This window comes from Lissotriton vulgaris, chromosome 4_1, assembly GCF_964263255.1.
Source record: "Lissotriton vulgaris chromosome 4_1, aLisVul1.2, whole genome shotgun sequence".
NCBI lineage: Eukaryota > Metazoa > Chordata > Amphibia > Caudata > Salamandridae > Lissotriton > Lissotriton vulgaris.
The window spans coordinates 37,003,786-37,028,140 of NC_141691.1; the positions used below are offsets into that span (position 1 = coordinate 37,003,786).

Below are 24,355 nucleotides of genomic sequence, written 5' to 3' on the forward strand. Positions count from 1 at the left end.
CACTCATCCGGCTAGATCTCAGTGCCGCCTTTGATACTGTCTCACATAACATATTGACCCATCGGTAGCAGGAGATCGGTATAAAGGGTAGAGCTCTTGACTGCTTCACATCCTGCTTTCATTACAGGTCCTTTCAGGTAATGTCTCTACCTTTTTACTTCCAGACTCCCCCCTGTGCTGTGGTGACCCCCAGGGGTTGGTGTTGAGTCCGACCCTGTTCAACATTTATGTTCGACCAATTGCCCTGTATCCTTGGTATCATATGCGGACGATACTCAACTCGTCCTTTCATGCACCAAGGACCCTAGCCAGGATGCAGTCAAATTCCAGAAGGTCAGCCATAGCAAGCTGGATGGAGGCTAATTGTCTCCATCTAAATTCATCTAAAACTGACATCTTCTTATTAGGCAAAGATTTCCACCCTTAGGGCAACTATTGGTGGCCGCCCGAGCTGGGTTCCCCTCCGGTACCAAAAAACACTGTAAAAAATTTGGCATGTGGGTGGACAATGCCCTATCTTTCGAGGAGCACACACATGGTCTTGTGTTAGCTTACTGTGTGGCCTCAAACCCAATCTGGAATTCTTCGACCCCCACACTCGCCTGTTGGTAGTTTCAGCCACAATTCTGGCCATGCTGGATTACTGCAACATTCTTCTGCTGGGCGCTAATAAATCGGTGACCGACAGGCTCCAGCGCACCATGAATCCAGCAGCAAGCACTCTACTTGCTCTACTGAAGCACATTTCACTTTCAGGTGCGAGACACAGACTTGACTGGTTGCCCATTGTGCAAAGAATCTGGGTCAAATCACTCTGTGTCACACATAAAATATTGGTGGGCCCTGGGCAGATGATTCTCAGCAACCTATGTCATCACTACATTTCAAACCTGGCTCTGCGGATCTCTACTTGATGCGGGTGCTGCATTTCCACAGAACCAGAGCTGGAGGCCATTCATTTAATGTATTAGCACCGATTCTGTTGAGCTCATTGCCTCTCTCTATCAACAACATCTCCAATCTCTTGGCTTTCCGAAGGGCATTACAGACCTGGCTGTTCCAGTAGCAGTAGCCTCACTTGCACTATTCCTCTGTCATTTAGCGCTGGGACCTCCCTTTGGTAGAACAGACTCTCAAGAATTTTGGACTGAGCTTTTCCTATTGCAACCGGTACATATCTGATTTGTACATGGCTGGTCCCTGTCTGAGTCAGCTGGTAAAAAATTTCCAACCATCAACATTTTTACCTTTAAAACAAGTCTATCGTCAGCCACTTTAGCAAGGGAGTAGCAGAGACATTGTACCTGTTAGACCTGTGCTTTCACTGGTTTGACGAGGTAGGCATCCCATAATATTAGTCCCATCAATGAACATGCTATTATTGATGTAGCAGCTGAAGATGTCTACTGCCAGTAGATAAAGCATGTAACACACAGGTTAGCTTTCTGATGGTGTAAATTTTTAAAGCACACTAACAACACACACGGGTATCCAGGCATTTGTGATAGGTGCATGAGGCCAGCCGATGGGGCTCACAAGAAGAGTCAGGGTCATAAGGTTCTTGTAGAATTTAAGATGGGAGGATGAGGATCTGATGTATTGAGGGAGGCCATTCAAGGCTTTAGGGCCTGGTATGAGAAAGGCACAACCCCTCATCTGCTTTTGGGAATTAATATCATATGTGCTAATGTAAGTCCAGTAGAGAAGAGGTTGGTGGAAATTAATATGGCCATTCGGGTAGGCAGGATCTGTGTTCTGGAGAGCTTCATAGGTTTGTGTTCGGAGTTGGAAGTGTGCTCGTTCATGTATCAGGAGGCAGTTAACTTCCCTAAGTGGAGGTGTTATTTGGGCTAGGCTTGGCATGGAAGGTTGAGGAGAAGCTTGGCTGCTGCGGTTTGGATGGTATGAAGTCTTCCCATGAGCTACTAGGTTTTTCCTGCATATAGGGTGTTGCTGTAGCCCAGTCTGCTAGCGATGAGTGCTTGGGTGACTGTTTTCCTAATGCTAACTGCTAGCTACTTGAAAATCTTCTTCGGCATCCTCACGAAGATGAAGTAGGATGAGGCAACCGCATTTACTTGGGCGGCCATGTCCATAAGTTTATAAAGATTCTGTGTTTTCTTTTTTGTGAACTGCGTATTAGGGTGGGTCTGAGATTAAGTAACAAGGCAAAACATATTTCCGGAATACTACCACTGCAGTCCTGTCTGTTTTCAGCTTGAGGCAGTTGGACTTCTTCCAGGTGCCCCTTCTGTCATGCATGCAGTGAACTTATTCCTGATATTGGATGTTTTATCCGAGAGATACAATATCACTGCAGCTTGTCTGCTTATCTGACAATGTTTATGTTGTGAGTCTGGGTGACATCTAACAGTGGAGTTGTATGTATTTTAAAGAACGTCAGTCTGAGTGTGGAGACCTGAGGGACAATTTAAGTAAAGTGTGGCACCGCATCTGAGCTTTGCAATAACTGGTGTCTTGCATAATGTTTCTGCTGTGACTTTCCATCAGAGTAATCCAGAAAATTACCTTACCTTAAATATTTGTATCAGAAAATTCCCATGTAAGTACCGAAAGTAGGAATGCACCTTGCCATCTCCTCTAACTTCAAATGATGACATTCTCAACTATGATCAGAATGTGAGATGTGCATCCTTGAGTAGACCTTTTGGAACCTAGGTTCATAATAACTCATCCTCTGCATTGAAAGATTGGGCTGGTGTATAACTACAAAGATGCATGAGAGGCCCCCATAAAGGTTTTTGTGAAATAGAACAATAAAAAACATCAATGGTATTGGTCCAGCAATAGGTTGTATACTTTTCTGTTCTGTAAGATTGCCAATGTCGGTCACCACCTGTCTCTAAATGTTGAAAGGTATTGATTGCCTTTATTGAGCTACTGGCTTAACAACCTCTATGTGCTGAAGGTTTTGTTTACCATTGATTTAGCATAATGGAATGGAATGGAATGGAAAAGCATTTCTAAAGCGCATGGCTACTCGGAAGCATTCCAGCGCTAGTAGCGTTGCGGTTCCCACTACAAGCAGTCCTAAGGAAACAGATAGGTTTTAAGTTGCTTTCGGAAAATAGAATGGTTAGGTTGTAAGCGAATGAGGGTAGGTAGATAATTCCATAGCTTTGCAGCATTAAATGAAAAGCGACGCCCTCCGCTTTGGCTTCTTTTTATTTTTGGGACTACTGCCAGTTGTTTGTTGCCTGATCTTAAAGATCTCTTGGGGTGGTAAGGTGGAATAATGCCTCTGATCGTATGAGAGCCTTTACCTGAGAAGGCTTTATGCATAATACATAGAGCCTTAAATTTGACTTTTTCCTGTATAGGCAGCCAATTGAGTGAAGCCAGTGCTGGTTTAGCTGAAAGGCGTTTTGGGGTGTTCTGAAGCAAACGTGCGGCGCAGTTTTGGACTATCTGTAATTTTTTTATTGTGGTGAGTGATGCTCCTAAGTAAAGGGCATTAGCATATTCTAGACAAGATAAAATCGAAACTTGATCTAGTAGCTTTCTAGCCAAAAAGGGTAGACAGGAAGGATCTTCCGTAGCCTTCTGATGATCCCAAAGCAAGAGGCTGCCACCTTACCAGCTTGCACTTCAAAATCCAGTTTTTGATCTAGCTATACACCTAGACTCTTGACGAGGGGCTTTGGAGGAGGGGGGCATAATTCATGAAAGAGTTCAGAGAAAGGTTTGGTAGCATCAGGATTCTCTGATCTCTAAGCCATCACTATTAGACAACATAGTACCTGCAACAAGCTGAGCTTCAGCACTGTGATCAGCATACATACATGAGATGAAATGACAAATGTCTTAAATTCATATTGTTTGTCATCAGGAGACAATAGAAAATGACCCTTGCAGGGTAGCGGTGAGTGTAAGCTTCATCCACAGATCAGGACATTGATCTGTTTGAGAGGAAAGCTGATGAGCAGTTTGACAAATTCAGTGCCTTTCACCACATTTACAGTCAGTGCTGTATCAACCACTGAAAGACATTCCCAGTTTTCAGTACGAATTCTGTATGTTGTCATCTTCAGTGATGGGAATGTTTTGAATAGAGAATATCTTTGCAGTGCTGCACACTAGTCAGGTAGACACCAACACAGTTAGAGTCCTTGTGTTGGTTCTGTCTATGACTAAAGGACGCTGTCAAAAAAAGAGTCTGCTCCACATGCTGGTCACTTGTCCAAACATTAAAGAAATGGGGTAACCCAAAAGTACTGGACCTGGGTATCAAATTGATATTAACACACAATGGTCCGAGACCTATAACTTAATACAAAAGAAATGAATCAAACCTTAATTGATTAGAGAGCATATACTATTTATCACTGCTCAACCCAACTAATGAAAAACATAAGAATTGGCAACAACAACGCGGTCCAAGATTATATGCAATATTTTAATCTATTGTCATATATAACATTTGTATTGCAAATTACAAATTTTTATGTATTTTTTATTTTTTATATACATCTAGAATTGTAATAGTAATTGCCCCGTATATAGCGTGCAGTAGAAACAGGGTGTCAAAGAAAGTGCAAGTGATAGGGTGAAAAGGAAAAGAAATCACACATAATTTATAAAAACAACAGTTTCTACTATTCCAGAGGAATGCCAGCCAATAAGTGCTGGACCAGAGAACCTGACCACATTCAAATAGTCCAAGAGGACTTCTTAATCTTGTTATCAGACATAAGATGTAACCATTATCTGCACTATAAGCCCTAGTCAATGCTAAGGAGGCTCTGGAGAGGTTAGAGAAAACCATTTGTGAATTTGATATATATACACAGGGAACCAAATTGGATAAAGTGGCTAAGGACATCAAAGCATACGACAAAAAGGTCACATACCCCTACCTGCAGGAAGGATATTACACACAGGATCACAGAGGGGGCCTCTCTAGCCGAGGCCGGGGAGGATATAGACGGTACAATACCTTCTCAGGTTCCTCGGCCAGCAGTGGATCAGATATTGAATTTGATCGCCCAGGAACTAGTACAGGGTCCAATTCCTCGGCTCAGAATTTTCAGGATCAACAGCCTTTTTTAGCCGAGGACCAATGGTGGGAACCACGCGGCAGAGGCCGTCCCTGGGGACGACCCAGGGGAACATGGGGAGTGACATGGAATCGAGGGACAGGCAGAGGGAAGAAAACAAATCAGTCAGACTCCCATGGCGAGATCAGAACGAGGCGCCAACACTACAGATGGTAGTGCATAGACCAGAGAATCTGGTTATCAATCTGTCCAATCACGTTCTTACTCAAGACAAACAGAGTGTGCTTTCAAAGGGATTGTCTTTTGTCCCGACAGCCATGCCCAATGACTTTAACCTGAAGATGGAGTTACAACAATTTTTCAGAAAGGTTCGACTGAAACACTATTTTCAGAAGGTCCCCCACAATCCTATTTTTTCAGCCAGTGGACTGAGACCCCCGTCCAAGTTCAATCCACCCTCACATATGGTGGACAGTAAAATACTAGCTTATGAACAGGTGGTCACACGGGATGTGGAACAGATTTTAACAACAAGACAGTATGTTCCATACAACATGAGCAAAGAAGAAAAAACGGCTCTTTACAATTTAAGAAGTAACACCGATATTGTAGTGAAACCTGCAGATAAGGGGGGGGCAATTGTAATACAAAATGTTGAGAATTACAAGAGTGAGATATTATCCCAACTACAAGTGGAAGGTAATTACAAACTTCTAAAAAGGGATCCGACTAAAGTAATCAGTCAAACTGTTAGTGTTGTTACCAACATCGCACTACAGGAGGGTTACATCACCAAACATGAGTTTGATTTCTTAAACAACACTCACCCACGTATGCCCACAATTTACACGCTCCCCAAGGTACATAAACGCCTTGATGATCCACCCGGGAGACCCATCATTTCGGGATGTGGTTCCATTTTGGAACCCCTGTGTAAATACATCGATATATTTCTCAAACCCATAGCAATTTCCACCCCCACCTATCTACATGACACCATGGCAACTATACAATTGGTTGATGGACGTCAGTATGATCCAGAAACATGTTTGCTTGCCACAATGGACATCACTGCTTTATATACAAACATCCCCCAACAAGCAGCATTGGTGTGCATTGAAACTGTTTTGAACCGTAGACCGGCTCCACATAGGGTCCCCACTGAGTTCATTATCAAACTCTTAGATATAGCCATGACACAGAACTTTTTTACCTTTCAAGGCAAATTCTATGTACAGACAAAAGGCGTGGCTATGGGTGCCAGCTTTGCACCCAATCTAGCGATTATTTTCATGAGCGAATATGAACACAGGCTTGTGTTGAGCGACCACAACCCATTTAGAGATCAACTCCAACTTTGGGCCAGGTACATCGATGATGTCCTTTTAATTTGGCATGGTAACAAACTATCCCTAACTGAATTCCATAAGTGGCTCAATTTACAGCAAACTGATATCCAATTTACTTTGGAGTGTGATAACCACTCGATAAACTTCCTGGACATTAAAATTAAAGCTGAAGGTGGCTGCCTGTATACTACTTTATACAGAAAAAGCAGCGAGCGGAACACGCTCCTCAGGTATTCCAGTCACCACCCTCGGAATCTCAGGGACAATCTGCCCTTTGGGCAATTTCTGAGACTCCGCAGGAATTGTACAAGAAAAGAGGATTTCTTTGATGAATCATCCCTCCTAATTGCCAGACTGAGTGAGAGAGGTTACCCCCTACGCTTGCTAAAAAAAGCGCGGAAGCGGGCTTGGCATAACCATCGTGATCAACTTCTCAGCGTACAGGAGAAAGTTACAAGCGAAGAAAGGTTGGTGTGTGTAACAACCTTTAACACCAAAAGTAACCAGATAAAAACAGCCATAAACCGTCACTGGCATCTGGTAAAAGATGAAGTAGGTGGACTTCAGACTCCCCTACATGCCTTTAGAAAAGGCAGGAGTATCAGGGATCATCTCGTAAAATCACTACTCCCAGTAATGACAGTTCCCTCTCAGACTACACTATGGGGTTTACCCCCGGTAATGGGCCACAAGAAATGTGGTAACTGTAAAGCTTGTCCTTTGACTCTGGAATGCACCACCTTTTCACACAATGACCAAGTCCACACATTGAAAGTACACAGTAACTGTAACACCTCAGGGGTGATTTACGCCATCATGTGCCCCTGTGGGTTTTTGTACGTGGGACAAACAATACAGAAAATAAAGTGTAGGATTCTCCAACATGTAAGCCGGGTACGCTGCAAAACGGTGGGAGCACCCCTCGTACAACACTTTACTACTTTTGACCACCAACCTGAGAGCATTAAATGGTGGGTGATAGAAAAGGTACAGAAAAACCAACGAGGAGGGGACTTCCAAAGCACCCTGAGTAGAAGGGAATGCCGCTGGATATATCTCCTTGATACGGCCAGGAAGGGATTAAATGAGTTGGAGGAAATAAATAGACAGATTGCAGTTCTCTAACCGCTTGCAAATAGTTCTCAATGTCTGTTCAATGATTACTACTGCTAACATGTTTTTGTAGGTTAGTTTCTGTTGGTTAGGATTTGCAAATGTGATTAATTAATGTTTTTTGCATCATGCAATGTGTAAATATGTATATATTGTAGAAATGTTTTTATTATATACACCCATGGAACTACCCACCTGAATTATACTCCCAATCCAAGATGGCCGCCACCATTTTCGACATAGGTACTCTGTTAATTGCTCCTATGACTAAACTTATCATTATTTGTATAGTATAATTGTTTAATCAATTCTGCGTGCCTTTTCCGCATTATTGGAATTGAAAATACGTAATTATATGAATGTTTTATAGCGGCGATTAAATGGCTCATATTACGCTAAAATTAGGCGTGATCATTGATTAATTATGCACGCTTTATGTGGGCGCCTTTGATTCATTGAATTCCCCAATAACGGCGAGAGTCCGCCGTAGTCCCTTGTCGCTGTCGATGGAAATCAGGTTCACTGGCGCGGTGGAGATCATGGCGCCTCGGTGAGACACTAGCTTGGGAGTGAGCAGTTGCCACTCTAACGTCTGGAGACGCGTGGCGTTAGGAAGCTCTGACTACAATACCGGTAAGCGCGCTAAGTCTCTACTAACAGCGCACCACCGTCAGGCTCAATATAAACGTATAGACAACCCCCCTTTTTAATTTGCTTTTGCAGTTAAACCAAAGCGAGTTGACTATTGCGATTCAACCACCACAGTGGGTTCACGCCTGACTTTTCAACCACTGGTTTGGGAATGTTATTCACAGGACGGAAAATCATGGAACAAGGTAATTAAATGCCTTGAGTATATATTTTTTATCTAATTGTACATAAGAATCTTTTGGAAGCCATTGTACCAATTGCTTCACCCTTATTATTTTTCACAGTGTGAGGATTTCAAATAATTGTACAGCTGTACACAGTATCCACCAGATTGATCTTTGGACTCTGACAAACTGGTGAGCCCAATTTACTTAATATTAATTATAATTCATTATTTTCACCAAACTCAGCTTTACTAAATAGGTAATGTTATGAATTGTTACAGCCTCGTGGTTACAAGAAATTCACCTGGGAACATATACCCATCAGATTCATTGTGCAGGTAACATTTATGTTTGGCCTGGATATGATTGTGACTACAGGTCCATATATATATATATTTATTACATAGGTCCTCCATTATTATTTTTTCAAAACCAGGTTTTGGTATCTGTGTATAGAATAGGAGCCAGTGGATCGCATGGACTAATCCCAACTTGAGTAGATAACGACTACTACTTCATCAACAGGGTAAGCATGTTCAAACCCCTGTTCTCACTTCATCAACTAGGCAACACCCCCAAATTCTTACGGTCCATTCATATTTTTCACAGGGTCAACAAGATAACCCTACACTGCCCCGTCTAATATGTCCTGAAGAAGACTCGCATGGCCCAGGCACAACTGACCGCAAGGCCGCAAGACGAGTCGAAACGTCGACACTTTATTTAATACCTGGACCACCACCTATATCCCCCCCTTTTGTGATATAGTGCAGATAATGGTTACATCTTATGTCTGATAACAAGATTAGGAAGTCCTCTTGGACTATTTGAATGTGGTCAGGTTCTCTGGTCCAGCACTTATTGGCTGGCATTCCTCTGGAATAGTAGAAACTGTTGTTTTTATAAATTATGTGTGATTTCTTTTCCTTTTCACCCTATCACTTGCACTTTCTTTGACACCCTGTTTCTACTGCACGCTATATACGGGGCAATTACTATTACAATTCTAGATGTATATAAAAAATAAAAAATACATAAAAATTTGTAATTTGCAATACAAATGTTATATATGACAATAGATTAAAATATTGCATATAATCTTGGACCGCGTTGTTGTTGCCAATTCTTATGTTTGTCATTAGTTGGGTTGAGCAGTGATAAATAGTATATGCTCTCTAATCAATTAAGGTTTGATTCATTTCTTTTGTATTAAGTTATAGGTCTCGGACCATTGTGTGTTAATATCAATCCACTTGTCCAAACAAGCAGCATATCTCCCTGTGAATTCCATAATGCAATGCACCACTTTTCTCAGCTCTTACGTTGGCCTCAGAATTTGATGAGAAGGAGTGTCGCTTTGGAGGGTTAAAGATATTGTCATCATCACAGTGCCTTGCTTGAACACTCTGGGTAAAGTATCTGTGTTCCGATGGAGCAGACGAAATCTCACATGAAACATTGAATCAAAATTAGGGGTGAATAGCACAGGACTTTCATGAACCCCTCTAGAAACATAAAGGGGAAAATTCAAGGGACTTCAGTCATTCCTCAATAAAGATCACCATTTAAACCAGCATGAGTGGTGACCCAAAAAGTGGTGGGGAAGTGGAACAAAGGAAGAAGCATATTATATGTTTACAAGAAACTGGGACGTGGACTTTAAAGCAGGCTTTGGCGCCAATGAGAACATTAACACATCCCCGCATTCTAACAATTAAATCACGACTCCTGAGAAAACTGCACGGGAGGAATTGAGCAAGTTACCAGAGCATGGAAGAAGATAAAGGGCACTGGCATATAGGTAGTGTTATGAAACACCAGAAGCTCACCGTTTGGGTATGATCTTGGAGGGAGAGCAAAATAAATCTATATAAGACAAAATATTATCTATAACCTCTAGTATAAAGGACATTATGGGGGTCTATGAGAATGTCGCGTGGCGGTGGCGATCCGCCCGACATTCTCTTCTGCCTGCATGCAATTTAACCCCCCCCCTGATTATGTTTGCGGGGGTACCACGGCGGACAGGAAGACTATCTGCTGTTTTTCTGCCCAGTAGATGAGTCAACCGGGCAGAAAAGGCTTGAATATGGTGGCAGTGTCTGTTAGACACCGCCGTCTATTTTACTATGCATGCAGGGATCAGCCTTTCTGTGGCAGCGTTGTTGTCATGGAAAGGCATGCAGATTTTGTGGTTGAGGGCCCGTTAGGGGCCCCCAGGATGTTAGAGGGGACAACTAGGGGTTCCCAAAGTACCCCCCCTCATTTTCATGCACAACGTTGTAGGCATCACGCGGTGCGTGCCACGTTGTGCATGCAGATGCACAGTGTGCAGCCACAGCATTGCGGCGTGTGGTGCTGTGTGAACAGCCAGCCATAATGATGTGGATGAGGGATACCACCGTGGCGGTGGCATCCTGATTGCCGGTGCGGGACTGCCGAACCACTGGCAGCCAGTTCCAGAATCCCAAGGGTCCGCTCGCCATCCTAATATGTAATTTGCATTCATCGTTCTTCATTTAAAGTGGAGAAAGTTTATAAATTGACTGTGCCAAATAAAATTGGGCATTGTTATAGAAGACAGAGAATAGTGTTTAATAATATCCCCACAAGGTCTTTTGTAGAAATACATCTATTGTTTGTGCATTTTCATCGCCTCTTTCAACTAGCATAGTCATTTTCCACATGAATCAGTTACACAAAAGGGAATCTTTTCTTAGATTTATGATGGTTGCAGCACAATTTCTTGAAACAGAAACATTCTTATAAATACCTTAGTTTTCCTTAATAGATGCATAACAATTATAATTAGCAAAAGCTTCAAATGCATTGAGATGATATTCTGGACATATATATGGTCATCACAACACTGTTTTTCTAACGCCATCAAAATTACAAAAATGCTACTTTTAGTAGATAAGCAGGGACAAGAATTGTACATACCTGATGAATAGATTTTGCAGAAGTTGGAAAACATGTCAGTAATAGTATCATCAAAAAAGTCAGATTTGGGGACCAAATATCTCTCCTTTGTCTTTAGCGTATCAGAAAAACATTCATGGAGCTCCTTTAGGGAGATAGAAGTGGCCATGTCTCCAGTGTATGTTTACCTTGCTGTCATTCTCTGGTACTTGCTCTCTTGCTATATACCTAGAAATAATAATGTTAAATGCTCTTCAAACAGAGGGATTCTTTACATATGCAATTTATTTTGACATCAACACAATTTCCCCTTTATCCTCTGTGTCAATGGCCCGAGGCTGAACTGAATATTTATAAAACACTTTCAACTATGAACCACAAGATTACATAACATGAATAAATGTAAACATGTCCATGAGGGTATGAACATTGCCTCAAATGAAGGTCTGGGCAAACACACACCCTTTGCCTGGACCTAAGGGAAAGAATCAATTGGCTCTATGTTTTAAAGTACTTACACATATACATTTAGCAGCACATTCCAGGTCAGAAAGTGCTTTCTGGTTACCAAGAATGTTTGCCATCCATTAGGAGTGGACTCTTAAATCCAGTGTGACCTGTAACTGTAATCAGAAGCCCCATCAAAATTATGAGGTCCACTGGAACACTGACGTTCTGTTTACTTTTCCTTTGAGATGACAGTCGCTCTGAGTGTCCAAAATCTCCAGGTGAAACTCTGCTGAAAAATGAGGAGCTGGTTCTACAATTACAAATTCACCAATAATTCTCCATTTATGGGGTTTCCTCTTCGTGCCACTTCTAATCCTCCAGTAATTCCACCCCCTGAACGTACTGATTATTTCCGGCAAAGGTAATTACGGGGGCATGTTTTAAAAGAAATGTTCATCCACACACATCCCATTCACAATGAGGACATCACTATGATTCAATGCTGCTTGAATCATCATAAGGTTTACAGCAGCTGTTAGAGTTACAGCCCTCTGCCTACGCAGGAGTCCTGATAGAAACACAACCATTCTGATAGCATCATCTCCTAGATGCTGTTGCACACTTGCACTTCCATTACATTGAAGGCATCACCAATGCAAGTAGCAATGCTAACGAAAGGGTGTTTGTCTCTGTTATTCTTGTTTCATTTAGCAAACTATCTGATTTGTGCGGCATTCTTCCTATGGAGTGGTCTGTAGCACACAACACCTCAATGGTAATAAGGTGGCTGGACATTGTTGAATGACCTGGACCTAATGCAGCTCTATTAGACTAGTGCTAAATATGTGGTGGTGGGAGGTATGGCCTCCTGACCTCCGACAAGCTCTTCTGAAAATGTGCTGTCTTGGAGCTCTGGGTCAATCACCGGCCACAAAACCTGGCTGGCTGCCAGAAGGTTGAGTCTCTGAAAGGCTCCTGGGCTGGGGATCACTTTTCGGTGCACATCCCTGCATACACCAACCAAGATGACCTACAGCATTGAAGAAACCTATATCTACCTCACTAAAGACTTCTGAGAAATGGCAACTCAAACTACAGCCTCCCCACTCCAGGATTGCACTCCCTCAGGACAGGTACCGGCACCTGTCACGCCCCTGAAGGCTTGACAATCTCATGGTAAGAGCAGACCCATACACATTGGCAATCTCAGTACCTGATAGACAGAATGGTGTCAGGATTACTGGCACTGCTTGACCCCGCCTGGATTGAGTGAAGGGTCTGATCTGCTCTGGAGAGAGGGAGGAAAGACCCCTCCATGTTGTACAGAGGGGGTCCATATGAACCTCAGCCAACAATGGCTCCTGCCTGGCCCCTAAATCGATATGGCTCCATCTCCCGCTTGAAGCCTCGATGTGCATACTGCTATCATCAGCACACCTTTGATGCTGTTTTTGGAGTTCCTCCAGCCAGCCAGGTCCATATAGCTTATGGGTATCTCCTGGCTATAGATATGTGAGTCATTGCTTCTAAGCAGGGTTCGCCTTGCCACGCCCCATATCTACATGGCTTTGTGCTGTGTTGAAGTAATTCGGGGTTCCCAAGGCCTACACGCTCCAGAGATAACCCACTTACACTCAAGAACTGTTGGCACGGAAACTGTAAAAGGCAAAGAACAAGTTTATTAAGACCCCATGGGGTGGTGATACACTCAAACAGCACCCTTCGGTAATGCAAGAGGTATCACACCGAACACCGGTGTGACCCCGTTTATATACAGTTTGGGGCAATAAAAGATAGGCGGCACGAGTTAAAACACATTTTAAGGACATATATGGTCATGTTTTGGAATACTGCCAGCTCATTGGAGGGGCACAACTCTGCTGGTCAGTTTGGTGCACATTCCAGAAGGTTTACGGGTCAGTGGGAACTGCGCATGTGCGGCTTGACCAGTACTAAAAATAGCCTGTTGCTGGGCAGATAGAAGTGGTCAGCGGAACGGACAACGGACTAAAGGGCACGCCGGCCACGAGGCCGCTCATGATCTAAGATGGCCGCTGCAACATTCAAAATGGCGTTTTCATATATAGCCAAGTTAAGGAGGACAACGTGTAGGTTCAGCTAATCGCTAATGCGGCCGGGCCAATTACGACAGACGACCCTTTTAGCGTTTAGCTGAATCTACCTCATAGCGAACATAATCAGGATGTTCGTCCTCGATGTCTATTAACATTATTTGTGTTACCTCTTTGTGAAGCATCATTTTGTCATGGGCAAGAGCTCGCCTTGATGGTATGCAAGCTGATAAACACATTGAACATAAAGCTGGGCCACATTGAATACATAGGCATATGAAAAACATGGCTCCTACAAGTATACAGAGAATCGTCAACAGTTTCCAGCCCCAAATTGCAAGCATGGACCAGAACCATCCCGAAAGTGTCCAAGTTCCATTGTCCGGGTGTATTTCAGCTGCTATTTTATGAAGCTTAGAAATAGCATCGTACACAGATGGAGAATTGTCCGGAATGTATACGCAACAGCTGCTTCCAATAATTATACATGCTCCCCCACGATCAGCCAAAACAACATCCAATACCATTCGATTTTGGAGGGTGACAATCCTGGAAATCTGTAGTTCCTCGGTAATATTCCCCAGAGCAATGGCAGTGTCATTTGCAACAGCCTCGACAACACGTGTCAGTCGTCTGATTTTCCGGCTGTTCAGTGCAGCCCCCACAAAGGAGAATAGTCCCAGATTAAAGTCCACATATTGTTGTAATGCAGTGTCCGTTTGGTCAACGTCCTCCAGGACAACAGTTCGCTTAACCCTATTCAAGACGAAGTCATGGTACAACGTATAATCATTGTGATACATCGGAGGGGCAATGAATACAGGAGGTAACACAAACGATACATAGCACGTGCCCAACCACCCCAATGGAAGCTGATGGTAGCCCTTCGTTCCACAGATAAAATATGTATTTCATGATGCAACAAATGAAATGCCATTCGGGCTATCAAACGTGAGAGTAGTATTACATTCGCTTTTCCCCACTGCAATCGAACCCTTGTTCCTGATACATAAATCAGCTTTTGTAGCAATGACATTTATAACATGAGCACTAGAGACATTGATGTTCCTCTGATTACTGTATACACGTGGGGCAGACACATTATCAGGCCTGTACTCTTCCCATTCAAAACGAGTGCCCTCAGCCCGGGGAAACCCATCCTTGTCGTGGAAACATACTTTATTCAAACGGAAAAGCACCCCCCCTTTTGTTGGCCATCTCATAGTAAAGAGGAGGGTGTACCAAGCGTTGCATGACCCAATTATGCGAAAACGGGAGTGGAATAAGTGGGGTGCCCCCTCTTTTCTGGTGCCCTGGCAACATCCCACACACCCAGCAATTTGAAGTATTGGTCATGTTATGTGTGTGGTGTAGAATCTGAATGAAGCTGTTATTTAAGTACGTTTGGCGGTGTCGTTCTTCATGAAAGGGCAGTGTAAAATGAAAATGTTCAGACGGAGCCGGGGTAGTCGGCAGCAAATGTTCACGTGCAGGCACCACAAGTTCAACTACCCAGGCTATAACAGCTATCACCACAATGGTCAAAACAAAGAGAAAGGCACCCAATATTTTCTTATCACGGGATGCCGTTGATGCCATAGTTCAAGAATGTTCGTGCAAAGTCTCAAAGGGCACACTGTTTACGAATTGTTCACAAAAGTTTCAGATACACGTACGTATATACCTAAAAAAGAAAAATACGGTGCTGAACTCCGAGGTAGCTGTTGTTTTCTTCTCCGGGCCAAGGCGGGTGTCGCTACTCTGGCAGAACTGATCCCCCCCCTTGGAATTCCCGGTTTCCGTTTCACAAACCTGGAGCGGTAACCAACCAGTCATTTAAAAAACACAAAACAAAAATCTTCTTATCGTGGGCGCAGGTTGTAGCGCTCTCTTCCGGCAGCAGATTGGTCCGGGAAGACTCCCTCAACTTCGGCCGACGTCACAGCTGGGCTCTTTTCTTTCTCCAAGATCTCCTTATAATCAGTCAACACAGCAGGAGTCACCAGATCCGGGGAGACACGGCGACAATGTGTCGAATGCACCCACCGCTTTCTGTTGGTCACTCGTACTGCGGTGCGGGTCGCAAGGAGGACCTGCTCGGGGCCCTTCCACCTGGGCTCCAGACTGCTTGCTCTCTCGAACGAGCGTATCATAACATAATCCCCAGGACGAAGATCGTGGCCCTCTCCAATAGAGTTATCAGGGAGCGCTTCTCGAACCTGTTGATGAATAGAGAGCAAATCATTTGTTAATCGTGCCAAATAATCATTCATCATAACACAAGGCACATCATGTATTAATCGCGGCTTGGGCACCCCCCAAATATTCATCGGGCGGCCAAACACCACCTCATAAGGCGTAAGGCCAGTTCGTGAGTGGGGTACTGATCTAAGAGAAAGCAGTGCCAGCGGCAAAGCATCTAGCCACTTCAACGATGTAGACGCCACAATTTTGGCCAGCTTAAGCTTCAACGTAGCATTGTACCGCTCGACCAAACCTGCTGACTGAGGGTGGAATACAGCGTGGAACTTCTGCTGAATCCCTAGCCCCTTCAGTACATATTCCACAATCTTTCCAACAAAATGGGGCCCATTATCGCTCCACAAAAAATTGCAAACTCCAAAGCGAGGAAAGAATTCCTTAAGCAACACCTTAGCTGTTGTCAAAGCCGTATTGTCTTTCGTGGGGTAGGCCTCAACCCATTTGCTAAAAGCACACACCACCACTAGGACATACTTCAGGTTATTGCAGCGCTCGAGTTGGATGTAGTCCATTTGAAGCACTTCAAACGGTGCAGAAGGTGGAACGAACCCTCCTTTCGGAGTATGGGTCCCCTTTCCAGGATTGTGTTGCAAACATACCAGGCAGGTCTGCACTACTCTCTTTGCAGTATTAGCAATCTCGGGATGTTCCCAAACTCGTGTTAAAAGCCGAGTGATTGCAAGAGCTCCGACATGAGCCAGTGCATGTGTCATCTGGACCATCGCCTGTAAGTAAGCCGCAGGCAATTTCCACTTCTCCATGTCTTTGCTTCTCCAACAACCCTCATCATCTAGTACCCCATCTGCTGCCCAAGCCGCAAGTTCAGATTCAGTAGCTGATTTTTGAATATCCAATATTTCTGCTCTAGCATCATTCCATCGCTCAGCCTGCGATTGTACCACATACATGGGGGAGTTAGTTCGGGACATAGCCGTTTGTCTAGCTATGCTGTCTACAAAGGCATTTCCTTGACCCACTTTATCCGTAATCTTTTTATGGGCACTGCACTTCACTATCGCTACTTTCTTAGGGCCAAGCAATGCATTTAGGAGATCACGCACTAGCTCTCCGTGCATAATGTGCTCTCCGTGTGATGTCAGAAACCCACTTTCCCTCCAAAGTAGCCCAAAGTCATGGGCCACTCCAAAGGCATACCGGCTGTCCGTGTATATGTTCACACATAAACCAGCACTCAGTTCGCAGGCTCTTGTTAAGGCTATCAGCTCTGCTGCCTGAGCCGATTTTTGTGGTATCCTAGCCGTTTCTACCACTGTCTTAAGTGTCGTGATCCATATGCTGCGGAAGTCGTGCCATCTGGCAGCCTTAGACACGATCCATCAACCCACAGTTCCCCATCCACATCTGGAAGTGGCACATCCTGTAAGTCGACACGACCCTTTGTCTGTTCCTCGGTCAGGAAGACACAGTCGTGATGTTTTTCTTCCTGACCCTCCTCGGCCGGATAGGGCAATAAAGTGGCAGGGTTCAAAGTAGCACATCTTTTCAATGTAATATGTGGCGCCAAGAGTGTCAGCTCGTATCCTGTTAGCCGTGCACTCGTGAGATATTGGGTCTTGGTTTGGTTTAACAGGGCATCTACTGCGTGAGGAACTAACACCAACAATTTGTGTGATAACACTATTCCATCACTCTGTCGTATGGCTACTGCAGTTGCTGCTACCGCTCGAAAACACCCGGGCAACCCTCGTGCTACAGGATCCAAAATGGCAGAGAAGTATGCACATGGTCTCTGCTTATCCCCGTGCAATTGCACTAATACTGACAACGCGCACCCATCATTCTCGTGCACGTACAATGTGAAAAGTTTTGTATAGTCTGGTGTACCTAACACGGGTGCGGAACAAAGGGCCTGCCTCAACTGCTCAAAAGCTTTCTGACATTCATCAGTCCACTCAAGAGGCATTGGTGTAGCTTTGGACAGTAATGCTAGCAAAGGTTTTATGATATGTGAAAAGCCCATGATCCATTGCCTACAAAAGGACGTCAACCCTATAAAGGCACGTACATCTCTCTGCGTGCGGGGGACTGGTGTGTCTAAAATTGCTTGAATTCGATCAGATGTTAATGCACGCCCCTCCTTAGACAACAGATGACCGAGATAGGTCACCTGGGGTCTACAGTATTGAAGCTTTTTCTTGGAAACCTTATGATTGTTTTGTGCCAAAAAGGAAAGCAACGCAAGTGTGCTCTGTTCACATTGTGCATAGGAGTCACCGGCAAGCAGAAGGTCATCCACGTACTGGATGAGCGCAACGCCAGACTGCAATTTAAAAGAATCTAGCTGCCTTTTCAAAGCCTGGCTGTAGATGCTAGGACTTTCAGTATACCCTTGGGGAACACGACAAAATCTATACGATTTATTATTGAGCGTAAAACCGAACAGATATCTGCTATCAGGATGAACAGGGATGGAAAAGAACGCATTCTTTAAGTCAATAACACTAAAGGTGGTGGCTGTCGGTGGAACCAAGGTAAGCAAGGTCGTAATATCAGACACCACCGGGTATTGGGGAATGACAATTTTGTTGATCTCTCGCAAATCAATAATAAATCGATAGATTTTTCCGTCAGTGTCTCTCTTAAGAATCGGAGGAATAGGACTGTTACAAACATTATAAGGGACCTCCTCCACAACCCCTGCAAAAATCAAATCCTGAACAATATGTATCAATGCAATTTCACCTTCTCTCGAAATCTTATACTGTGGCACTCGTGGTAGAGGGGCCCCCTCCTTAACAGTAATGTGTATTGGTGGAATACGCATCTCTCCCACATCCGTATCTGAGGTCGCCCACAACGTATGCGGCAGAGAGGCCAAAGCTGGAATGTCTAAAATAGCATAAAATCTGTCAGGGTCAGGGTAATTGTCATTCAGGATAACCCGCACTCCCTCTGGAGCGCAACGTATTGTCGCTCGAAAATATTTAAGCAAATCAATGCCCAGGATATTGTCTGGGGTATGGGTTGATAACAAAAATTGGCCGAAACTAAAGTATTTGTCTATGCATAGTGCAAGGGGCTTGGACAATGGGCTGGGGGAGGGTGTGCCATCAAACCCTACACACGTAATCATTTCGCCAGACAGGGGAGCCCTCGGAACCAAATTTTTCGACAAAGCGCTACGAGTAGCTCCTGTGTCGACTAGAAATTGATCAGTAGAACCCAGAATGCCCGCTGTTACATATGGACCTTGCTGATCTACCGGTACTTCAACTGATTCCTTACCCCATCCTACGCAATCCTATGCATGCACATAATCCTGATGTTCCACATTCTCTCCTTCCGAAATCTGATATTGATTCCGTCTATCAAACGTATTTCGTTCGTCCTGGCCACGGCCCCTCTCCTCAACCTGTCTACGATCACCTCCGCCACCCCTCGTTCCAGTATAACCTCCTCTTGACCTTCCACTTCCTCGACCACGCTGACTACGATGTTCACGAAGTACCGGACAATCTTCGGCCCAATGCCCAAACTCCTTACAATAAGCACACTGATCCTCCGCAATATCCGTGCGACCATACGATGCGTTTCCTCCACCTCGTCTACCTCTATCATTCCCTCTACCCTGTGTTCCCCGGACTTGCGCCAACATCACCTTCGTTTTCAATTCCTTCGCCTTTTTCTCTACACTTTCTTTAGCCTCCACTTCCTGTCGCTCATAATACTGAGCCATAGTTAACAAGGACGCAGGGGTCGCCGTGGCCCAGGAACTTTCACTCGACTTCAATCGTTTTGCAATCTCTGTTAGGAGATTAGCTACATACTTATCTACAAACAAATGCCGGCCCGTATCGTCTGTTAAAGATTGACCACTGTAATCATGAAATGCTTCCTCGAAGCGTGTAAAGAAATCTGAAACCGTTTCATCGGGTTTCTGCTTACACGACGTTAGCATAGTCCAATCAATCTTTTTGGAGGGAACAAGCGTTTTTAATTTATTCAAGATAGCTGCCGGCAGATCCAGAATTAACTGGCAAGGCTTACAGGCTGGTTCTCTATCTAAATCTGCAGCATTTATTTCTTTCCATGTTCCCCCCAATATCGTTTCATCATTATTTTTACGAATCTGCCACCACATATCAGGTGGCAGAATTAACCCAAAAAACAAATCTATATCCACAAGAGTCATCACACAAGATGATATAGCCCCCTCCACCCCCTCATAAAATGCCGCCGGATTCTTCCGAAGATCAGGTAGAGAATTTTTCAATGCCATGACATCTGCTCTATTCCACGGCGTATATACCCAATTATACACAAAATATCCTTTCGCATCCTTCGACAATTTATCATCATCCGTACCTTCCCCTTTTGGTGGAACATACAAAGGTGCGGCTTCACGCATAGGCATAACATGCAAAGCAGAACTCTTATCTGAACCACGGAGAGAACACTCTTTGGCCTGCCCATTTTTCTCCAATTCGGCCTCCTTTTGCCTCTTTTTCCGTTCCTCCCTCAATCGGGTTGTCTCATCCCGCAGCTTGATCAATTGCGCAAACAGGTCATCAACATCTGAAAGATCAAAATCACCTTTAGTCAAATTTTCACGATACACTGACAACGCTTTGGGCTCAAACATATCAGAAAGGTCACGATATGCGCCTACAACTTCATCCGCCAGACTAGACAAAAAATACATCAATTCAAGATCCGACCACCCTTTCTTTTCTGTTAACAATTGCTCCTGAGTAACATTACGCTTGTTCACTTTACGAGCCCAACTGCGTAGATGAGCGGACCTCTCCGTAGTGAACATGAGAGCGGATATACCCTTCTTGTCCGACTTATCCCGTCCGTCATCCCCTGAATCCTCAGCCGGAGCCGTCGGCGAAACATACGGAGGCGGTGACCATTCTAACAAAGAAAAATCATCAATTTCATTATTAAGGACAGGATAAAGTGGTCGGCGAATAGGAAATTGACCAGTCGTTTGCAATTTACGTTCCCGTTCCTCCCTTTCTTTCTTCTCCTGAGCCTCCTTTTCCTCAAGCTGTAAAGCCTTATCCCGAGCAGCCTTACGCTGCTCTTTGTCCGCCAAGGCAACTTCACGCTTCATTCGCTCACGCGCCGCTTTCTCCCACATTCGTACACAATCAAACATATTTTGTCTAGACCTGCGTTGAAACAAACATTGCTCTACAAATTGTATTTTACTTAAATCAAACGACCCGTGTAGAGGCCATTGCAATTCAGGATCGGCCTTGGTGTACTTATGCCATAATTTGCTGTACATAATAGGGGGAAGGCCAAATTTTATATACATGTCCCTATTTGGTGTTCCCTCTGGGGGAGCCGGCTGTGCTTCTGCTAACCTAATTGAGGTACCTTCTCCAAGACAACACATTCCTCGGAGTGTGCTGAAAACAGGCATGTTCAAAAAGTATCACGAAAACGTGACACCCCACAAAATGGCACTTACAGTTCTTTACACAAGTGTGCCGTTCAGAGGAGAAAAAAAAAAAAACAAAGTTAGAGAAACATCTCTACATGCCTGCCTATGTGAAGTGCACTACACATATAAGTTCAAAGATCACAAATTCACAATGTTAGCTAACTCAAATCAAAGACGTAGATCGTAGGGCTTCGGCAAGCGTCCGAGGACTGCCTTACCGATCACAAATCACAGAACTTCAGTAAGCGTCCGAAGACTGCCTTACCGATCACAAAGCTTACCCAAATTCCCAAATGTCCAGATTCCAACTGCCAAGGTCTTGTAAGCCAAATCAGCCAAACGGCACTTTCTCAGCGATGCAGACACTTCGAAAACTCAGTCGGAGACCGGCGCCACCTGGAAGGTCAGATCGGAAGGAAAGGAAAAGACACCGTGGCAGCCAAGACTCGGGTCACTCGTGGCAGCGCGCGCCCATGGCGTGTTTCCAAGCCTTCGTCACGACCTCTCCTTCGGGCATCCGAGTCGCCGATGAGTCCCTTCGTGGTCGCCAATTGAAGTAATTCGGGGTTCCCAAGGCCTACACGCTCCAGAGATAACCCACTTACACTCAAGAACTGTTGGCACGGAAACTGTAAAAGGCAAAGAACAAGTTTATTAAGACCCCATGGGGTGGTGGTACACTCAAACAGCACCCTTCGGTAATGCAAGAGGTATCACACCGAACACCGGTGTGACCCCGTTTATATACAGTTTGGGGCAATAAAAGATAGGCGGCACGAGTTAAAACACATTTTAAGGACATATATGGTCATGTTTTGGAATACTGCCAGCTCATTGGAGGGGCACAACTCTGCTGGTCAGTTTGGTGCACATTCCAGAAGGTTTACGGGTCAGTGGGAACTGCACATGTGCGGCTTGACCGGTACTAAAAATAGCCTGTTGCTGGGCAGATAGAAGTGGTCAGCGGAACGGACAACGGACTAAAGGGCACGCCGGCCACGAGGCCGCTCATGATCTAAGATGGCCGCTGCAACATTCAAAATGGCGTTTTCATATATAGCCAAGTTAAGGAGGGCAACGTGTAGGTTCAGCTAATCGCTAATGCGGCCGGGCCAATTACGACAGTGTTTGCACCTCCTGCCTGCATGCCTCTGGGGATGCCATCAACATAAGATTCAGTGCAAGGAGGCCCTTCCCAGGATACTTTTATTGGTGCTGACAGGTGCCTGATGTTAGTGTGTTGGGGCTGGAACCAATGTGCGCCATATTCTCCCCTCACCCATTTTGAACTACCTTTCCATGCGAAAAAGAGAGGACCCATTCACAAGATGGTGCTCACACTGAAACTGAGGTAGGAGTGTTTAGGAAGAAGTAGAAACTAAAGAAGGACCAATCTGCTTGTTTTTTTCAAACCACAAGTACCACAAGAAGCAGCCATTTTTCAATTGGTTAGCAAGAATGTTTCCCTACTCATTCTAACCACATTCACAAGGCTGTCATGAGTGCAGGTACTTAATTTACCCCACCCCCATTATACTCACTACCTCTAGCGGCTAAACATTTGATTTAGAAAGTTTTTCCTGTGCTTGTTTAGTTTTTGCAAAATCTACTGTCTCCACACCCAAATCATATACCATACCTAGTTGGTGGACTGCTAGATGCCATCACAGAGGACCTGAGCACCAGGGGGAAAAGGGGTCTCTCTCTCATTATACTCTCCACCCATCTCACAGTCACAAAGAAAACTAAAGACCATGACATCAACATTTGGAACTAGGTTTCCATTTTTATCCTGCCCATTAAGTGATTCTCATTTAGTTCACTCTGTAATAGACACTAGCCCCAATAGAGCTCCTGGTGGCATCTTGGAACAAGCAGGCTACAATGCCTTTAAACATATATATTATCCTAACATATCTTTAAAGTTGCCCAAGAGCCTAAAACACAGATTCCTCAACTTTAACCCAGAACTACTACATTCAAATCCTTACATCTGCCCTAAAATAGAGCAGTAATCAGCAACCTTATAGTTTACACAAAAGAAAGGCACAACAACAGGATTATCCTCATTCAAGTCTCTGACAGCAACCTAGACATTTTTGATGAAACCTTTTTAATAATCAAAAACTCCTCAACTAATAATGATCAGGCAAGGTCTCACGGCTGTCCTATCTCTTCGAATGCCCCACAGGAAAACCAAATTTAATTCAATTCTAAGTAGGCCACAGACCCTAGTTGCATCAAGTGCTCCTCCCCTTCTTCCCACTGCTTCCCCAGGATATACAACTCACTAAACCTCAACACCACATGAACTCATTAGGATCCAAAGGCTTTATCCATGAGTCAACAATCTAGAATAAGCTGCAGTTATACTTCTAGAGAAGCTATTTCAAGGACTCACACCCACAAACACAACCACCTCACTATGACTACCTCTTTGTCTTCTGAACACACATTTCCGTTTACTTCAAGTGCACCCAAGGCCCAACATGTAGCCCAATCGATTGCCCCTGAGATATATGAAAACCTTAGTATTAACAATATCTCACACCGGAAGACCCAAGCGCTTCTACCAATCCAGTTCACCTTGTCTGAAACCCAACTCCCCAAGCCCCTCTCAATCGTCAACTCAACCTCCACATCATTAGTTCTCCCAGGACAAATGTGCTCTAACAACTAAGCATGCACAGCACCCCAACCCTTCTAGACCTTCAGTCTCAATCCCTGTATTTCAATCAATCAGGGAATTATGAAGTGTGCTACTCGCTGGTGAGGGTCTCAAGGTACTGGGGTGTACATCTCTGAGTTGGCCGAAGAGCAACATCTTGAGGCTCTTCCTAAAGGTGTGAAGAGTGGGGGAGCATCTGATGTTGATCAGGAGCTCATTTCAGGTCTTTGCCGCGATGTAGGAGAAGGCTCTTCTACTTGCTCTGGCTCT

At 44.4% G+C, this 24,355-nt stretch overlaps 1 protein-coding gene across 1 annotated transcript in view; it reads right to left on the bottom strand.

Moving 5' to 3' along the window:
- Nucleotides 1–11,416, bottom strand: part of LOC147718296 (nicotinamide N-methyltransferase-like) — a 75,067-nt gene extending 63,651 nt beyond the window's left edge. The window contains exon 1 of the mRNA XM_086918256.1: nt 11,239–11,416. Within this exon, the coding sequence (XP_086774382.1) occupies nt 11,239–11,386 (148 nt within the window). The 5' untranslated portion in view covers nt 11,387–11,416. The remainder of the gene's footprint in view (nt 1–11,238) is intronic.
- Between the last annotated feature and the right edge of the window lie 12,939 nt (nt 11,417–24,355).